This window comes from Salvia hispanica, chromosome 6, assembly GCF_029641045.1.
Source record: "Salvia hispanica isolate PSC_SH4W2 chromosome 6, Shi_PSC_v1, whole genome shotgun sequence".
NCBI classification, from domain to species: domain Eukaryota; kingdom Viridiplantae; phylum Streptophyta; class Magnoliopsida; order Lamiales; family Lamiaceae; genus Salvia; species Salvia hispanica.
The window spans coordinates 39288767-39307717 of record NC_142697.1 but is presented as its reverse complement, the minus strand read 5'-3'; the positions used below and the strand labels follow the sequence as shown (position 1 = coordinate 39307717).

Genomic DNA, 18951 nt, shown 5'->3' with positions numbered 1-18951 from the left:
TCATCACTTTGTTGAAAGATTTTAGAGGTGAAGGAACGAAGAACGTACGGTGCGCTGATATGGGAGCTAGTGGTGTTGTTTAATAGTATTATTCAACCCCGTAAGATTGAAACATTCTTACATAGAGAGAGGCCAACTGAAGGGTGAATTTAAAATTAATAGTGATGGCAGTTGGAACAAAGATCTGGGGAGGACAGGTGCTGGCAGTGTCCTGTGCCTTGGTAAGTGGATTACATGATTTGATTAAGTGAAGACTTTGCAGCATTGAAAGGGCGAAGCTTTGGGGAATTCTAACTAGGCTTAGAGTCGCTTGGGGAGAGAATTACCACAGAGTGGAGCTCGAGTCTAACTCCATGTCTTCAATTAATATAACTACAAAGGGAGTTAATGCGCGACATCTATGAAGAGACTTAATCCACGCGATACATCAAATGATGCAACTAGACTAAGAGTACAACATCAAATACATACCGAAGGAAATAATCAGGTACTTGACTAAGATAGTCTTAGTTTACATGCAGATTTTCTTTTATTTCAATTTCCAACTAGAGAGATTGTTAAACTGCTCCTATCATATGTTATTGGTGTTTTTTTTAAAGATTTGTTAGACATTTATAATTTAATGTAAAGGACTACAACCTTCTTTAGAAAAAAAAAACAAATTAAATAACCTAGAGAAATATGGAAAATCTATTATAAAAGGTTGAGTTAGATAAATGATGACAATTATGTGCTATATCATTAAATTTAAGTATAAGGTCTTAAAAATATTATTTCTCAATTTATATTAAATTGTAGAAGTAACTTCAAGCATGTTATATTAATTATGCACTTTTTGATAGTAGAATGTGTAGATTTTTATCATGCTAGATTCTTGTATGTCGGATGTGGTCATTATTCGTGAATGACTATTATTGTTACTTTATAGAAATGTGTATTCGTGCACAAAACGAGACACCAAGAGGTATGCGTATAAGATTTATTATATACTACAAAATATTGCTGGGTTGTCTATATAATTAAATTTATTTCAATTTCGATTTTCTTTATTAATTTCATCTCATTACCATCTCATGATGATACATCCATATCTTCCATTACATGACTAACAATATTACCGCAAGTATCAAGAAAATATCTAGGCCCCCTATTATTTGCATGCATGAATCACCATTATTTCCGATTACTAAAACGTGGAATATCTCTAACTTTTATTTACTTAAATTGGAAACTCAATCCAAAACCTCAAATTACATACCAATAAATTTCAAATATGTAATTTAATCAGCCCTCACAGTTCAAAAGTTGCATCAACAAGAGTCCCCCAAGACAATGAAATAATTCAATCACTGCGAAAATTCCAAAGATAGTACATTAGTAAATTAAAAAAAAAAACAAAAAACAAAAACAAAAGCAAGTGATAAAAAAAAAATGGGGGATCCATCATCCAAGAAGAAGGTCATAATCGCAGCCGTGGCCTCCGTTCTGCTGGTGGGAGCCATCGTGGCGGTTGTGCTGACGACCCGAGGCAGCAGCGAGGAGGCTCATCCGGAGGTGGAGTCCACGACCAAGGCCGTGGACTCCATCTGCGCCCCGACACGTTTCCAGGAAACGTGCCACGCCAGCCTGGAAGGGGTGAACACGACCGACCCCAAGAAGCTGATCGAGGCAGCCATCGACGTGGCCATCAAGAAAGTCGGGCACGCGCTCAGCGAGTCGAGCATTCTTAAAGAGGCCGCCACCGACCCCATGACGAAGGGCGCCTACGAAGTGTGCCGGGAGGTGCTGGAGAAGGCGGTGTGGGACTTGGAGCGGGCGGTGGACAAGATCAGCAGCTTCGACGGGTCTAACATGAAGGCGTTCGTGGCGGATCTGCGGTCGTGGATGAGCGCCGTGATCACGGACCAGGAGACGTGCATTGACGGCTTCCAGAACACCAAAGGAGAAACAGGGGAGAAGATGAAGAATTTGCTCAAGACTGCGAGGGAGCTATCTAGCAATGGACTAGCTATGGTCACAGATATATCCGAGTTTCTTGAAACATTGCAGCTGGGAGATCTCCTCGGCGGCGGGGACAGCGACGGTGCCACCACGGGAAATTCCCGAAAGCTGATGGCGGAGGAGGCGGAATCGGAAGGGGATGCTTTCGTGACTAGGCGGTTGCTTCAAGCGACGGCGTTTCAGACGAAGCCGACGATAGTGGTGGCGAAAGACGGGAGCGGGAAGTTCAAAAGCATCACCGATGCGGTGCAATCGATAGCCAAGACTATTCCTGCTCATACTAAGAAGAAAGGGGATAATGGTGCGTTCTTAGTCATACTCATAAAGCCGGGAGTCTACGCAGAGAACGTCGACATTCCGTGGGGGCTTGACAAACTTGTGCTCATCGGCGGTGGCCCCTCCACCAAAATCACCGGACAAAAGAGCGTCAAAGGCGGTGTTCAGAGTTACGCCACCGCCACGCTTGGTAAGTCTGAGTAGGACCTTTCAAATCTATTAAACTCTCATCGAATATCATACCTGCATATTCTCGAAATTAGCATGTGATTTTGGTGTTGTAGCGGTGAACGGAGATGATTTCGTGGCCAAGGACCTCACAGTGGAGAACACAGCGGGGCCGGAAGGCCTACAGGCCCTCGCAGTGCGACTCTCCGGAGACCGAGCCGTGCTCTACAACGTCCGAATGGATGGCTACCAGGACACCCTCTGCGCTGACGTCCACCGCCAATACTTCCGCAACTGCATCATCAGCGGCACCATCGACTACATCTTCGGCAGCGGTCTGGCCCTCTACCAAGACTGCACTTTCATCACGCGCAAGCCTATCCCGGGCCAAGAGTGCGTGGCCGTCGCCCACGGCCGCTCCGACCCCAAGAGCGGCACAGCGGTCATAATCCAGAACAGCAAGTTCATAGCGGAACCGGGGCTGCTGCAGGTGAAACCGCCGGTGCAGGCGTTCCTGGGGCGGCCATGGAAGAAGCTGGCAAGGACAATCATCATGAATTCCCAAATCGACGGCTTCATCAACGAGACGGGCTGGGCCAAGTGGATCGAAGACATAGGCATCGACACCTGCTTCTACGTCGAGTATGGGAACAAAGGGCCCGGGTCGAATGTGGCCAAGCGGGTCAAGTGGAAGGGGATCCAAACCTTGAACGGTCAGCAAATCCAAAGCTGGACGGGTGCAAAAGCCTTCGGCGACGACTCTTGGATCAAGGCATCCGGAGCTCCCTATAATCCTAATTAATTAATACTCCTATTTAGTTCAGATTGATTATAATTATATGCACTTCCACATCATTTCTTTACAATACTTTCTAGATTAGGACTATTGTCTGATTTTTCATTTTTTTTTTGAAATCAATATTACAACATGAAATCCTTTTTTGAATGTTACAACAACATTTTATTCTATCGCGGTATATAAGCGTAGTTGTACAACATTATTATCTTATAGAAGGAAAATAGGAGAATGTGTTCAAAGCTTAGCTCTTCGAAGCTCTAGTTTGGCAATAGTTTCCAGATGGACTTCATCGGGACCATCTGCAATCCGTAAGGTTCGTGCGGTTGCCCAAAGGTGAGCCAGGACAGTGTCGCCCGATAAACCCGCTGCACCGTGCACTTGCATCGCCCTGTCCAGCACTTTCAGCGCCATGTTCGGAGCAGCTACCTGATGCAGCGATTAGCGTTAGGCAACGTGCAAGTTTCACAACTCGAACTTTGAGGCTAATTAATGCGTACCTTGGCCATGGCGATGGTTCCACGCGCCTTCTTGTTCCCAACGCGGTCGAGCTCATCTGCAGCCTCCAGAACCAGCAATCTAGTCCTCTCAAGGTCCACCCGGCACTGCAGCGCAAGAGAAGCTCGATGTTAGTTTGGGAAAGCTAAAATCGGAACGAGGGGTGCTAAAAGAACCCAAGTGCACAAATAAACAAACCTTTGCGACATCCGAAAGGAAAGAGCCGTGCTCAGCGATCAACTTGTCGAACGCGCGCCTGCTGATTGCTCGTTGAACCATTAACTGCATGCCGCGCTCAGCAGCGCCAATCAGCCTCATGCAATGGTGTAACCTGCCGGGGCCTAGCCTACCCTGGTGTAGAGCGGGAGAAAAAGTGAGGAGCAGCATTCAAGAAACTCGTGAAAACACGAAACGGAATGAAATCTCACCTGTGCGATTTCAAATCCACGACCCTCACCGAGAAGGATATTCTTGGCTGGTACTCGTACATTTTCGAATGATATCTCCGCATGTCCATGAGGCGCATCATCAAAGCCAAACACCGTCAATGGCCTCTTTATGTTTACACCGGGAGTATCGATGTCGACCAAGATCATGGATTGCTGTTTATGCTTGGGGGCTGCAAAATCAGTCTTTCCCTACATTTTTTTGAGTTAGAATATAGATTTTGAAACATAATCTTGAAGCATATGAGATAGCAAATCTAACCATGACAATTAGAACTTTGCACCTAGGATCCATGGCTCCGCTCGTCCACCACTTTCGACCGTTTATAATGTATGAATCTCCTTGCCTAACCATATTAATTTTTATGAGAATCGCATAAACACGGCATGAATATATCCCATTCAAAGATCAGAGGACATAGTAATGTTGAACCGGTGTACCTCAAGATGGAACACTCTATATTAGTAGCATCGGAAGATGCCACTTGTGGCTCGGTCATTGCAAATCCAGATCGGATTTTGCCTTCAAGCAAGGGAACGAGCCACTGGCGTATCTGTTCAGCATCTCCGTAGCGCATTAATACCTACAAGAAATGCAGAAGACACAAATAAGGGATCATCATATAATGCAATACAACACGGTTAAGCACAATTAATCGGGCGTCTCAAGTAGAACCGATATCTTATCGTTAACAATAATGGTTTTGCAATTACGGAAAACAGAGAGAGTGAGAGACTGAAGAAATATCTTCTTGTTGCTTTTCTAACCTCCATATTTCCCGTATCCGGTGCACCACAATTAAACACCTGTGGAGCCCACACAGAACGGCCCATGATCTCACAAAGGTATCCATACTCGAGGTTTGACAGACCAGGACCGAGTATTTTATCAAACGTGTTGTCAATCAGACCATCTTTTCCTTGGCCAGAAACAACTTTCTTAACCCTAGCAGCACTATCAAACTGCATATAAACAAGGATATATTATTTTCAGGAATAGAGCTTAACATATTATTTTTACTACGATCGCAAATGAAATGAGAAGTAAACTGAAGTAGCTGCACATACAGGAATGAATAAGTTCCATAGGCCTTCTTTCTTTGCTAGCTCCTTTAGCCTCTCCTCTTCGGGGTGAACAGACCAACGCATGCTCGAAGCAGCAAGTTTATAGAACTCATTTTCCATTGGATATATGCGATCCTCGATGAACCTGATCAATCTGTTTCTCAATTCCTGAACCTTTTGATTTGGAACAAATTTACCACCACTTAAATAGAGGCTATCTCCGCTATCTTTTCCAAGTGGTTGTGTGTGTTCTCGGGGAATTAACTCTGAAATATGGAAATCAAAGCAGCAACTTGAATATATCGGGAGTAAGAAACTCAGATAGCACCATTCATAAGGAATATGGAAATCAGATTACGTCAGAAATCGAGGTTACCCTGTGGAGGATGCATGGGAAGAACAGATTCCCTCTGAATAAATGCCCAAGCAATCTCGATCATAGCATCCGCCTTCTGTCCAGCACGGCGGGCACGCTCTCCTCCTGAAGCATTTCCCTACAAAAGGCATGTTATGAAATATATATCTCTATTCACTACTAAGCTCCTATACGTAAAACATCCAAATGGGCAAGCAAGCCATCTAGCACATTAGTTCAATAGCCAATACCATGATCCATCGAGCATGTACTCCGGCATAGATAGATGCTCCACGAAACATAGAAAAGGCGAAGTAGAACTTCCATTGAGAGGCAGGCCATGGTTTCCCCTGAGTTGCCATCAACAACCAGAGTTAAGAGCTCCCATGAAATCCAGTGTTTGTACAGTCACAACAATGAGATCGAGGAAATTAATAATTGAAACTCTTAAGTGCTGACAGTTTTCTTGTTTGATTCTTTTATCCCATCACTAAAAATTATTTAGAATACCAATAATATACCCGATCTATTTATTTTCAGCTGTATAAAACAAGGTTTGGCTAAGGACTGCATAAATTCAGAGATCATCAAGTAGTCCTTACAGCAACAGCACAATATTCCGCCAGATACTCTGCTAGTGTAGGAACTCCTTCCGGTATTCCAGTAAATTCAAGACCACCATTATTTTCTACTTTGTCCAAAGAAATATCCAAGACGTAATGCTGACATGGCAAAGAAGAAATTGAGCAGTATAACAGTGCACAAGTGAAATTATACAGGTCGAATATCAGACACACAATAGAGCCATAACTCATAAGGGATGCAATAGAAATGATTACCAAGCAGCTGTATGCAACATCGCACATTTGATTTCCTAGGGTTGATAGTTCCCAGTCAAGGATACCGATCACTCTATCCTGATATAATGGAGCAAAATGATCTAATTGATTCAAGAAAAAACTGGCCTTTGAATCATATTGAGAATCAAGCATGTAAAAAAAAAAATAAGTAAAATACTTACTTCGGTCGGATGGAAGACAAGATTGTCAATGCGAAAGTCGCCATGGACTAAACCGGCAGCTGCCCCTGAAGAATCTTCAGGAGGAATATGCTGCGACAACCAATCAGAGAGTTCTAACATCCTGGGATTTCTGTTGGACTTTCCCGCACCAGTAGAAACAAGATACTGTCTGGACCATCTCTCGACCTAAGAAAGTTCAAACGGCACACAAAAGTCATCAACAAATTTGACAATAGTAATTGCCTAGCTGAGTGAACATCTGCTAGGGAGAAACAAATTGCTTACCTGTCGTTTACAGTAATTTTTTGGTTTCCCATAGCTTTGCAGACCGATGGCATCAACATCAGTAGAATGAAGGGAGGCCAAAGCTTTAGCAGTAGCATAATATATGGCACGCCTTTGCGTAGGTTCTACGTTCTAAACAATGAGTAACAAGATAATTAGATTTTCCTTACAAGATTGCCTTAGTTTACAAGATAACTAGAATGAAGGTATCAGGAGGTGTTAAGATCATACTGGGAGCATGGGCTCGATAAATATACGTCCTTCCAGATACTCCATAATGTAAAATGTTGTCCCAATAACACTGGGGTCAGTACACAAGCAGAAAACTTTAGGCACCGGAACCAACGTGTGAGTACCTAAGGCATGTAGCACCTGCAGTGTTCAAAAATTACACTTTAAATTAAGAAGAGCCGGAAGGAAACACTTAAAAATATTTGAGGCAAGCAACATCTTCCCAGGTGTTAGAATACTTATTCCAATCTGTAATGGAGAGAGGAGAAAAGGAAAAGAACCTGAAACTCTCTTTCAACAGCATGTGCAGATTCAAGCAATTTTCCCGGGGGTTTCTTTCTCAACACATATTTTTTCTTCAAATTTCCGCTGTGAACTTCCAGGAGGAATGTAGGATTGGACTGACCATGGCCAAACTGAACTCGAAATACAAAGCAGAAATCAGTACACTCAAAATAAGCTCTGCATACAAATAATTCACATATAAAACCATTTCACCTCATCAAACAATTATGCATATCAACTTTCCAATGCAAAAATTATTTATATGGATTAATCTTTTGGGTTTTATATTATTATATATGTACACAACCATAACAGAGACCAAAGACTACTATGCCAAAAACTATTTTCCCACTTTTATTAGCTTAAAACATGAAGAATAGAGAATATAAAAATTTGATAAATCCCCCCTATCCTTTTCTTGTGAACTATCTCAATTTGTCCAAAGCACAGACCTTTCTCTTTCTGCCAATTCAACCATTAAATTACAGCTGAGCTCAAACAATTCCCAACTTTTGAAGTAAAACCACAATAATCGGTGCTCTAATATGCAGAAACTACAAAGTATCATCAACTCTTAATTCAAGCACAACTTCAACTTTATTTCGTAACAAAAAAAGCAAAAGATTAAAACTTTATAGCCGATCACAAATTCAATCCTGTACAATCAACTCTTCCACGAATCAAAATTCATCAATTCCTACTCCTGTAGAAACAAGTTCCTAATTTTGAAAAATAAAGAAAGTAAAAAAAAAACCTGAGAAACAGTGAATTCTGAAGGACTCCGAGGGAACCCATCAACATTCGCAATCGCATAACGGAGCACAGCATCAACATCAAAGCTCTGAGCCGGGTCGACCCGACCCACTAGTTCAGACGTCCTTGTCGCCATTTTTCAGCAGCTGTTAGTCCCTAGATCGCACTTCTTGATAATCAATTTTATAAAGGTGGGAATTAAATATTGGTTTCGATAAATTTCAAGAACTGGACTATAATATTTTTTTTTTGTTTTCTAAAAAGTTAATTTGTGTTCGGAAATGCCAATGGTATATACCTAAGTGGAGTACTCTACATAACTACGGCGAAATTAATAGAACTGGATAAGGATTAACCACGTTTGATTTGGATTTAAAAACCTTTTCTTTCATAGTTTCATTTATCGATGTGGGTTTTAAAAAGTTTCCTCAATATTTTCTGAATGAACTTTTAGCTAGGTATCAAAAATTCCCAGAATGTCAGAATTCTGTTCGAAATTATTAAGGAAAACATAAATCATAGGTCCATTTAAAAGGAAACTAAAGTTGTAAAAGGAGTTTATGGTTCATGAGAATATGAATTTACGTAATATAATCCATATATTTGGAAACATATCATAATTAAGTTTTATTTAATTAAATTGGAGTAATTTAATAAATTGAAAATACAGCAATATTAAGTAAATTATTAGTGTTTTATTAAAATTAGAAATAGACAATAAGCATGAAACAATTCTTATACCAATAACAAGAAATAAAAGAAATATTTGACACAAAAACCCCGCCAAAATTCATGAAATTGGTCAATCCAATCATTTGATTCTGAAAATGAGTCACTCTTTATATTTTCTTATATTGTTACAAAGTACTTATGAAAATACTGTAACTAATTATGCGCAGCAATCTTTTTTGCCATCATTATGTTTCATGATATGAAAGTGAGTCTTGCTAGACGACGACGACGAAAAAAAAAAAACCATTTTCGTCTCATTACATTAGAGCTTGGTGTTTGGCCTTTTCAAACTTATTTTATTAAAGTATGTTTTGCTTTATTTTGTTGATTGTTGAATTTGCTATGATTTTATTATTCCACGATACCGTTAGGTTTGTGGTTTTGGATCCAGTGTATTTAGTGTTGTTAAAATACTTATAATTTGTAATTGATGGATCGTAGCGCAGTTGACACGACGGAGCTGTGGTGATCTTCAGGTCACGGATTCCCGCCACTTGCTGGGAGACTTTCAACCTTAATCAGCAAACCTGATTGAACAAGATTAGTCGGATTTCGCCTTTCGGTATACCTGTGGTTAAACCGGAAAAAATAGTAGTAGTACTTAATTTTTTCAAGACTTAAGAATTTGTGTGTGAAATTGTATTTGTATTTGGATGAGTTTTTATTTTGTTTTAATTTTTTAACTTAAAACTAATAAATTATCTATTTTAAGAACAAAATTTATAGCCCTATTAGTTTATTATGTACAATTGTTCTAAAAAAATTAATTTTTCTTATTCTATATTTCTATTTAAGAATTTGCATTAGGCCCAAATTAATTACGCCATTGAGGTTGCACATTCATATTATGAGCAAGACTTGTCACTCCATGCGACAATATAAATCTTGCTGCTGAATATTCTTTACTAGTGACTTTGAACATAAAAGCAAATATGAAACATAAAAGTTTAAACAGAAAACTGATAAATTATCTTCAAGAAAATTCTACTATGATACAGCAATAAAAATGGTGGCATGAGTTTTGTGTCCATCTCTTCACTGTGAAATAGTAGGAGTAGTAACTAGATTGAATACGAAGAAACAAAGGCGGCCTTGTTTCCATGCATTTGTCTGGTTTCAGTTCATTAATCCTTTAAAAAGTAGACTCAAATTATATATTCTTTGTCTGTTTATGTTCATGTCTGAATCAATGCCGGCCTTCTCCATCGATCTCTCCATCCTTTTGTCCTCTAATTGCCAAATGATTCTCTAATCTTTGCCTTAAAGCGGCAGACTTTCTCCATTTCTGCATAATTAGCATCCTCTAAAACACAATGAAGAATCTATCGACAAATATTCTGTTTCCTCTGTTCATTTTCATGCAGATTCTTGCTCATGCTTACTGTCATGAGAGTGTAGAAGTTCTCCAATCATGTTTGGTTGATCACAGTGTGTTTAACTTCTCTCTCTACCCGAATTCCGGCAACGATCCGACTACCTACTTCAGCTTGCTCGATTTCTCCATTCAGAATCTCCGGTTCGCAGTGGCCGAGGCCCCCAAGCCGGCGGTCATCATCATGCCGGAGAGCCGGCAGCAGCTGGTGGCCGCCGTCGTGTGCTGCCGGCTGGGGTCATGGGAGATCAGAGTGAGGAGCGGCGGCCATAGCTACGAGGGCACGTCGTATATGGCAGGGGACGGCCGGATGTTTGTTTTGATCGATATGATGAATCTCGATGGCGTGTCCGTGGACTCGGAGGCGGAAGTTGCTTGGGTGGAAGGCGGTGCGACTCTGGGCCAGACGTATTACGCTATTTCCAGGTCGAGTCTGTCACTCGGTTTTCCCGCGGGGTCCTGCCCCACGGTGGGGGTAGGGGGCCACGTCGGAGGGGGTGGGTTCGGGCTTTTGTCGCGGAGGTACGGCCTGGCCGCGGATAATGTGGTGGACGCGCTCCTGATAGATGCGGAGGGGCGGGTGTTGGACCGGGCTGGGATGGGGGAGGACGTGTTCTGGGCCATCCGTGGGGGCGGGGGAGGGAACTGGGGCATTGTGTACGCGTGGAAAATCCGACTCGTTAAAGTCCCGGAGCGCGTAACAGGTTTTATTGTGAATAGGGCAAGATCTGAAGGTTGCATGTTAGACCTGGTCAACAGGTGGCAGCATGTGGCCCCAAGGTTGGACGACAAGTTTTACCTGTCGTCCTTCCTGGGGGCCTCTCTCCCTGAGGCAAAAGCCTCAGGGCTCACTGCTACATTCAAAGGGTTCTACTTGGGCACAAAAGAGGAAATTCTCAAGATCATGAATGAGACATTTCCTGAATTGGAAATCGTCGAGGGTGAATGCACGGAGATGAGCTGGATCGAGTCCATTCTCTACTTCTCAGGGCTCGAAAAGGGGAGCTCGATTTCGAGTCTAAGAGATCGGTTTTTAAAGGGCAAGAACTACTTCAAGGCCAAATCGGACTACGTGAGGGATCCGATTCCGGTGAATGGGATCAAATCTGCTATCAAGATTCTGAAAAAAGAGCCAAAGGGGTATGTGATTCTAGACCCTTATGGTGGAGCCATGCACAAAATAAGCAATGAGTCCATAGCTTTCCCTCATAGAAAAGGCAACATTTTCACAATCCAATATCTTGTTGAATGGGATGAAGCTGATAATGGGAGGAGCCAAGATTACATAGCTTGGATAAGGGGCTTCTACAACGCGATGACACCCTTCGTTTCGTCTGAGCCGAGGGCGGCCTATGTCAACTACATGGATCTTGACCTTGGTTTTGAAGGCATGCTGAGCAGTACTAGTACGGATGCTGTTGAGGTTGCAAGAACATGGGGAGAGAAGTACTTCTTGAAAAACTATGATAGGCTTGTGAGAGCCAAGACAAAGATTGATCCTCTTAATGTTTTTAGGAATCAGCAGGGGATTCCTCCAATGTCAGTTTTGGATGCAGAAATGTAAAAACAATGAAAATTGGACTTAGTGTGAGTGTTTTGATGAGTTTTGTTGTGTTGAATCAATGATCATGAATGGATTTAGATAACAGAATCATATTCCATATGCATGTCAGAGTGAGCTGCCTAGCTAGAATCATATCCTTTATTCCATACGACATTGCAACGATGTGATCACTTCATTCATATACATTATACACATCAAAAGTGAAGAAGACGATGACGACAACGACGAATAATGGAGAAATTTTCGATTATTTCGAAAATATATACCTTTTATCACTTTTCACAATAGATTTGATGATGCTCACATCTAGTGGCATATTCTAGCCTACGTCTTGATGTCAATCCTCCTACGTGTTTCTAATCTTATCACACATTTTGGTATAACAGTATATCCAATTTCGATACAATATCAGCATTGAAAATTGGTCATATTAAATTTTCAATATACCAAACGTATAATACTCCTATTATCTACTCATACATACATTTTCTGATTTTCGACAAAATAAAAATTTCAATAACATAATGTAGCAATCCACTCCTAAAAAAACCATAAATTTTGTAGAGACATCTACCTTAACATGGGCTGAATTTCAACTTCTAACAAAAGGAATATGTCAGAAAATAATAAAGGGATCTTGAATTTATACCTCTTCTATTGATAAAAGCAAGGAAGCAATAGTTATCTCAAAATGATTCCCAACTAGCTAGTGGCGAATCTAAATTTCTTTCCACTTCAAACAAGACTTGAATCCTGTATAAAAGAGGAGCAAACCTTCATGCTTTTTCCCTTAAACAAAAACAAATCAATCCTCGTTACATATCTAAAAACATGAAGTTCTTTCCGTTTGTGGATGAGCAGAAAGAGAAGAAGGCGGCTAGTGCTAGAGCTGCTTCGGACAGCCTCATCAGACTCGAATGCGTGTATCAGTATAAGCCTAATGAGGCTCATATATGTCAGGTGAAGCCGGCTTTTGGGAGCGAGAATTTGCTCAACATCTGTGAGGCAGTGCAGTTTGTTGATGGATCATCCATCTTGGAAGGTTCCAAGAGGAAGTCTGTCGCTATGGCGTGCTAGAATCATTGTTGTAAACAGTGGAATTTGCTGGCTTAAGCTTGCTTCTTCTTGTAGTACTTAGTACTTATGGTTTTTCTTGTTCAGTTGTTCATGTAGTTCAAGTAGGGGTTTCATGCATGGTGTCCAAGTAGAAGATTTCATGTATCAAATGTAGATTGAATTATATGTGTGTATGATATTTATGTTACTCGTTGTGTTAATTTGTGATTATTACGAGGGTTTGATGATGCACATCTAAACTCCACATTAGTATATGCATTGGACAATACGATTTTTTGACACTAACCAATAATTATTAAAAATATTTTGGAAGATAAAAGTAGTACTACTCCATAGTCTTTGAATCTCAATCATTCTAGTGATTAGGCCACCTTGGACTACATGTCTTTTTCATCTAGGTTATGTTGGTGTCACTGTGAAAAGAAAGCAAGCACAATAACAAAGATGAATATCATGAGATTTATATGCTATATTCCACTGAAAAAAATAAATGAGCATCCAATGCTTATACTTGAATCGTGACTGATTAAGCAACTAGTGGCGAATCTCTATCTCCTAGCCTCTCCTCTTTTCCACTTGAAACTATCTAAACACTACTTCTTTTGTATAAAAGGAGTACTCCCACAAACTCATCTTCCACATAGAAACAAAATGAAGAAGTTGGGTTTGGATAGTAAAGAAAAGAAGGTGAAAGGGCTTGAGCTCAAACAAGAATGTGTATATCAGTTTAAGATAGAGCAGCCTCCACTCCACCAAATCGAGCCCGCCACTGCAAACAGATCGTGCGAGGCTGCGGTCACCCGTATTCTTCCCGGATTCGACACCAAATCCGTAGCCATAAATTGTTGATTCGATTTACGACGTCCTACTTCCGTCGGGTCATTTGGTACTATTTTGTAAAATTTTTGTTACTAGTAACTTTTTGCCTCAAGTGAATATTTTTGTCTGTTGATTATATACATAGATATTACTCGGATGATACATGAAACGATATTAAATCATTTTTCGGTTTAGTAGTATTATGTTACACTATACAAAGAGTTGGAATGTAATAGAGTGGATATCTAAGCATAATACAATCGCATGCGACGACGTTTTGGCACTGCAGCCAATGATTATCGCTCGATTCTACTCTCCATATTATATCAGCCAGAAACTATGGAAGCATCCTTCATAAATTGGTAATACAAAAATGGAACCATGAATTGAATATTGATATGTATGATCATTAGTTTCAATATATAATTTCCACTAATTTCTAGTCAATGCCAATCATAAACAAAACATTGCATGTAACCAAACATATTATGTTACTCTATTAATATAATGCGACTATCGGTTGAATCATTTTTAAATAAATAAAAAAGAAGTCGAATTGGGCCAATAATCGAGTTTTGGCACACTATAGTTTTCGGCACGCTTTAAAGAGCAATTTTAACCATTGTTTAGATTAAATATTTATGTAAAGTAGTATAAATATGTGAGATTTTTTATTATACTAAAAATTCTTTTTTTACCTTTTTACTAGTTTTATAAATCACAATCCAAATTATCTAACATAAATATACTATTCAAGAGAAGAAGAATGTCACCAAAATTAAATTTGACAGCTTCTCAAGAGAGAAGAAATGAATACTAAGAAGTACGGGTAAAATTGAAAGAAGAAAGAAGAAAGGAAAAAAGAAAAAAGAAAAAGAAAAAGAAAATGAGGAAATTGATGGAAACTAAAATCAGATAATGATTAATATCGTTTGAGAATTGAGATATCCCATGATTCATGACATGATTTAATGGATAAAAATATCTTAAAAGTAAAAAATTTAAAGAAAAAGACAAAATATCATAAAATGGTGTAAATGATTATCCTTATGTTTAATGACTATCTTTAGGGAGTAGTAGTAAAATTATTGAAGATTATAAAGTTTAAAATGTTTGAAAAATACAGAGGACACATCATACATTGTCCTCTCGATTGCTTGCGAATTTCCTTAACTACCCTCTAATATCCAATTTCCAAACGAGTCTTTTTTAATTTCTGAATCCCCAAATTCCAGCTTTAATCGAAAAGCTCCGATCACAACATCATCGCAGCACAGCTCCACCGCTCCCGGCGGCACCACCCACTGCCTAAGTCAGCTCGACTCAATCTTCATCTCCTCTTTCAAGGCAGATCGATCCACAGATCATATCTCATCTAGGTTCTTCTATTTCCCCTTATCTTTCCATTTCTGATTTAGTATGATCGATTTGTTTAGTCTTCGTTTAAATTCGATCTAGTTACCATCTCATTTCAATTGTTGGATCGTTTATGTAGAGGCGGAATAAATCATGAATTCGAGCTACGGGAAATCGAACAACAACAAATCGGGCGTAAACGCCTTCGATTTCGATCTTGGCCTGGGCTCGGGCCGTTCGGCGCCTATGAATGATAAGAGGAACCAAACGCCGTCGTATTCGTCAACTGCGTACGCATATTCGTCAGCTCAGCCGAAACCGAATACGGCGTCGTCCTGGACCCATCAGCCCGTATTGCCGGCTCAATCGGGCCCGACGTCTATGGTGGGAGACATTTTTGGGAAGAGCTGGAACTCGCCTGCCCCTCCAAGCTCCAGTGCATCCGTTGTTGGCGTTGTGAATGGTAAGAACCCCAATCTGTTCAGTGATTTGGTGAACTCCGCAATTGGCGGGAACAAGAGTAGCAGCAATGTACCTCTGAAAAACACAGCCCCTGCCGCGAGCCAGAATGCATTCTCGATGGGGAATTTGGGGAATTCGTTGCCAAAAACTAGTTATTCCGGCGGGACTGCAGGATCTAATGTCGGTAGTAGTGGTGGAAATGTGAACTATGGTGGAAGTTATGGCAGAAGTTCGAGTCTTGGTGGTAACACCGTGAATTCGGGTGGTGGTAGCGTTAGAAATCCAAATCTTGGGGGTCCATCAATGAAAAGTATGGCAGGGGGTGGAGTTGGAGGTGTGGGGATGGGTTCAAGTAAGGACCCTTTTGGATCTTTGGTGGATTTTTCGTCTAAGTCGTCTGCTGGTATGAAGTCAGCAAATAAAGCAACTGAGAAGAGTGGTTTTGGGGATGATTTGTTTGGTGGCTTTCAAAATGCCACTTCGAATTCATCAGGTTCTGCTTTTCCCACAAGTAACAATGATTCATTTGGGAATTTTCAAAATGCCACTTCGAATTCATCAGGTTCTGCTTTTCCCACAAGTAACAATGATCCATTTGGGAATTTTCAAAATGCCGCTTCAAAAACGAGCAGAGATTCATTTTCTTCTGATGCCTTTTCCGCTAATAACAGTGATCCATTGGGCGATGCATTTGCGAATTTTCAGAATGCCCCTTCAAAAACTGGTGGATCCACATTTTCATCCAGTGCTTTTCCTACAAGTAACAATGATCCATTAGGTGATTTCGGGTTTTCTAGCAGTGTACCCACCAGTCAAAGTCAGCCTAAAACACAATCCTCGGGTTCTAATGGCTTTGATGCATTATTTTCTTCGACTGCTGGTGGAGTAACAGGAGGGGCTGAAGGATTTGCTACCCAGCAGTTCTCGGAGGGTGATGATTGGGGAATAAATGAAGATTATGCAGGAAATGATTCAGGGGGAACTACTGAGCTTGAAGGCCTTCCTCCTCCCCCTGCCGGTGTTTCTGCTTCATCTGCAAAGAATAAGGGTATGGATAATTACAAGCAGGGCCAATTTGCTGATGCTATAAAATGGTTGTCTTGGGCCGTTGTTCTTCTTGAGAAGGCTGGTGATGATGGGACGGAGGATGTGTTAGTCAACAGGGCTTCGTGCTACAAGGAAGTCGGAGAGTATAAGAAGGCTGTAGCTGACTGTACAAAGGTACTAGTTTATTCTCTATCCAATTACTTATTTCAATTTTCTACAGATGAACCCATTGGTAATCCTAGATTCCTAGTCCTTATTCTGCAGTTATAATAAAAAAAAGTTATAGACATGAAATTCTCTGTTCTCTAATTGTGGAATTGGTGTAAAATGAGAATTATACTAGTATTTAGGAGCTAGCGGCTGTAAGTAGGATTCCACTTGTTGTATATGATGTACTGATGGTCTCCCATGGGCTCTCTGTTACTTCTGCACATTGATCCCCAATTAGTCACTCTCTGGGTAATTATAGTCAACATTGATGAATGTTAGAGCAGGTTTATGGTAGAATTGAGTATCTCGAACTGCAATTTGTAGCAATGATACCTTAACCCAGCATTAAATTTCACATATATGTATAGATCCAAACATTCTGCCCTCTCTAATCAAATCATCTGGTCATTGCTGGGTGCCTTATGTTTACAGTTTTCATTTTCTTCTTACAATGTAAAAGCTACCTTCATCTTTAATTATTTGATCATATTTACCTAAAATCTGTGCATCTTGAATGGGTTTCCAAGTTGCCTACTATGAATGTTGATGGTATGCCTACAATTTTTGTGAAGAGGAATCTTATAACTTTGAGATATTACATTGTCACACATCCAATCAATATTGAATTGCTTGTCACGACATAAATAACTTGAGAGAGTCATGTTATCTTGTGCAGGTGCTTGAACGTGATGGCAAGAATGTATCTGTTCTAGTCCAGCGTGCTCTCCTTTATGAGAGCATGGAGAAATACAAGCTTGGAGCCGAAGATCTCAGAACTGTCATGAAACTTGATCCTGGTAATAGGGTTGCAAGAAGCACCATCCATCGCCTCACCAAGATGGCAGGATAGAGTGCTTTTTGTTACATCTCGTATTTCACTTTGTCACGGTATTGGTCTTATTTGGAAGAGTATGCGGGAGTGTTTAAACAATTGATGAGTTTTCTTATTTCGTTTTACCCTCTGGAAAAACCAAAACTTGTAAACTTTTTGTTCCTATATTTCTTTTCAAGTTCATATTATGTGATATTCTGTGTCTAACTGATCATATGGTTAGAGTTCACCTTCTTTTTCTTTTTAAATTCATATTAAGTACTTATGTGATATTGTAACATATTACTCGTTTCTGATTGATTATATGGTTGAATTCACATTATCTTTATTTTTATTTATTTATCCTATAAAGCATGCGTTTTTTACTGTTTCTAATTTCATCAATTATTAAGATTTGTGATTACTGCAGTGCTCTGCATCTCTTTGAAATAAAGGTTAGATGATAGGATATTTCAAGTTCGTTCGATATTAAAATCAATATAAAATTTGTGTTTATGCTTGATAGATAAAATTAAAAACCAAGACAAAAATGAAGTCATCGATTACCTAAATTATTTTGTAATTCAGAAAATTGTATCATCCTTTTCCCACGGCCGGCTGCAAGGCTGAGTATTCGGATTTCAATTAGTACTTTTGTCTACTTCAATCTGATTCGACATCTGAATTTTAATTAAATTGAATTGTTTGAAAATTCAAAATCCGATCTAAATGAAATTTTTTGAAATAGCATTAAAATATCTAAAAGGTTGAAACAATTCAAACTAAAAACATTTTTAGTTGTTTCTTGCCGCCTTTGATTTATATTGGTAGATCGATCCATTGACAAATCATGTTGGTTAATTTTTCGTGACTAAAAATCTCCCCAATTAGATTATCATGCAATCGATTCGTCGGGTACCCGCACCCGATTTAACCTAAAAACTTAGTCCCGATACCTGTCCCGCTACATATCGGGTAATCCCGATACCCGAGTCGGGTATCCCGCACCCGAAGTTGCGGGTATCCGACCCCGACATGACTTTTTTTTTTGTTAATTGTACTCCATATCTTAATATTTAGGGCATCCACAATGAAACGCCCTAAGACGCCCTATGCACCGCCACGTCAGCATTTTATCCTCCTCCTATTCCACCTGCAGTGGGGCGGACTATAACCCGCCCTAAGCGACGCCCTTAGCCTTTTATCTATTACTCCCTCCGTTCCCTTATAGTTGAGTCGTTTTTCCATTTCGGGAAGTTCCTTCATAGTTGAGTTGTTTCTAAAAATGGAAAAAATCAGCACATTTAATGGTGATTTAGCT

At 40.1% G+C, this 18951-nt stretch overlaps 4 protein-coding genes across 4 annotated transcripts; 3 read left to right on the top strand and 1 right to left on the bottom strand.

Annotated features, from left to right (window-relative positions):
- The first annotated feature begins 1323 nt into the window (after positions 1 to 1323).
- Positions 1324 to 3304, top strand: LOC125205599 (pectinesterase-like). The gene is made up of 2 exons (XM_048104644.2): positions 1324 to 2467; positions 2562 to 3304. The coding sequence occupies exons 1-2, from the start codon at positions 1432 to 1434 to the stop codon at positions 3245 to 3247; spliced, it is 1722 nt and encodes a 573-aa protein (XP_047960601.1). The 5' UTR covers positions 1324 to 1431; the 3' UTR covers positions 3248 to 3304.
- Positions 3301 to 8500, bottom strand: IBR3 (acyl-CoA dehydrogenase-like protein). The gene is made up of 17 exons (XM_048104643.2): positions 8182 to 8500; positions 7424 to 7558; positions 7143 to 7283; positions 6912 to 7043; positions 6627 to 6812; positions 6445 to 6522; positions 6208 to 6327; positions 5857 to 5955; positions 5627 to 5744; positions 5254 to 5516; positions 4954 to 5148; positions 4627 to 4769; positions 4448 to 4532; positions 4168 to 4377; positions 3938 to 4090; positions 3742 to 3846; positions 3301 to 3670 (listed from the first exon to the last, which is right to left on the bottom strand). The coding sequence occupies exons 1-17, from the start codon at positions 8314 to 8316 to the stop codon at positions 3479 to 3481; spliced, it is 2490 nt and encodes an 829-aa protein (XP_047960600.2). The 5' UTR covers positions 8317 to 8500; the 3' UTR covers positions 3301 to 3478.
- A 1645-nt stretch (positions 8501 to 10145) lies between these two features.
- Positions 10146 to 11848, top strand: LOC125206821 (berberine bridge enzyme-like D-2). Its single transcript, XM_048106044.2, has one exon. It carries the CDS (start codon positions 10226 to 10228, stop codon positions 11846 to 11848), a length of 1623 nt encoding a protein of 540 aa, XP_047962001.2. The 5' UTR covers positions 10146 to 10225.
- Positions 11849 to 14945: 3097 nt separating this feature from the next.
- LOC125205934 (Tetratricopeptide repeat (TPR)-like superfamily protein) lies at positions 14946 to 17865 on the top strand. Its single transcript, XM_048105153.2, has 3 exons — positions 14946 to 15123; positions 15240 to 16783; positions 17496 to 17865. The coding sequence occupies exons 2-3, from the start codon at positions 15254 to 15256 to the stop codon at positions 17667 to 17669; spliced, it is 1704 nt and encodes a 567-aa protein (XP_047961110.2). The 5' UTR covers positions 14946 to 15123; positions 15240 to 15253; the 3' UTR covers positions 17670 to 17865.
- Positions 17866 to 18951: the final 1086 nt, after the last annotated feature.

Bases quoted from the DNA above. Each gene is read 5' to 3' on its own strand.
- LOC125206821 (XM_048106044.2), top strand. From the start codon at position 10,226: ATGAAGAATCTATCGACAAATATTCTGTTTCCTCTGTTCATTTTCATG.
- LOC125205599 (XM_048104644.2), top strand. From the start codon at position 1,432: ATGGGGGATCCATCATCCAAGAAGAAGGTCATAATCGCAGCCGTGGCC. The intron at 2,468-2,561 runs GTAAGTCTGAGT...TTGGTGTTGTAG, and splicing joins TTACGCCACCGCCACGCTTG to CGGTGAACGGAGATGATTTC.
- LOC125205934 (XM_048105153.2), top strand. From the start codon at position 15,254: ATGAATTCGAGCTACGGGAAATCGAACAACAACAAATCGGGCGTAAAC. The intron at 16,784-17,495 runs GTACTAGTTTAT...TATCTTGTGCAG, and splicing joins CTGTAGCTGACTGTACAAAG to GTGCTTGAACGTGATGGCAA.
- IBR3 (XM_048104643.2), bottom strand. From the start codon at position 8,316: ATGGCGACAAGGACGTCTGAACTAGTGGGTCGGGTCGACCCGGCTCAG. The intron at 5,745-5,856 runs GTATTGGCTATT...TGCCTTTTGTAG, and splicing joins TACATGCTCGATGGATCATG to GGAAATGCTTCAGGAGGAGA. The intron at 4,770-4,953 runs GTTAGAAAAGCA...CATTTCTTGTAG, and splicing joins CGGATACGGGAAATATGGAG to GTATTAATGCGCTACGGAGA.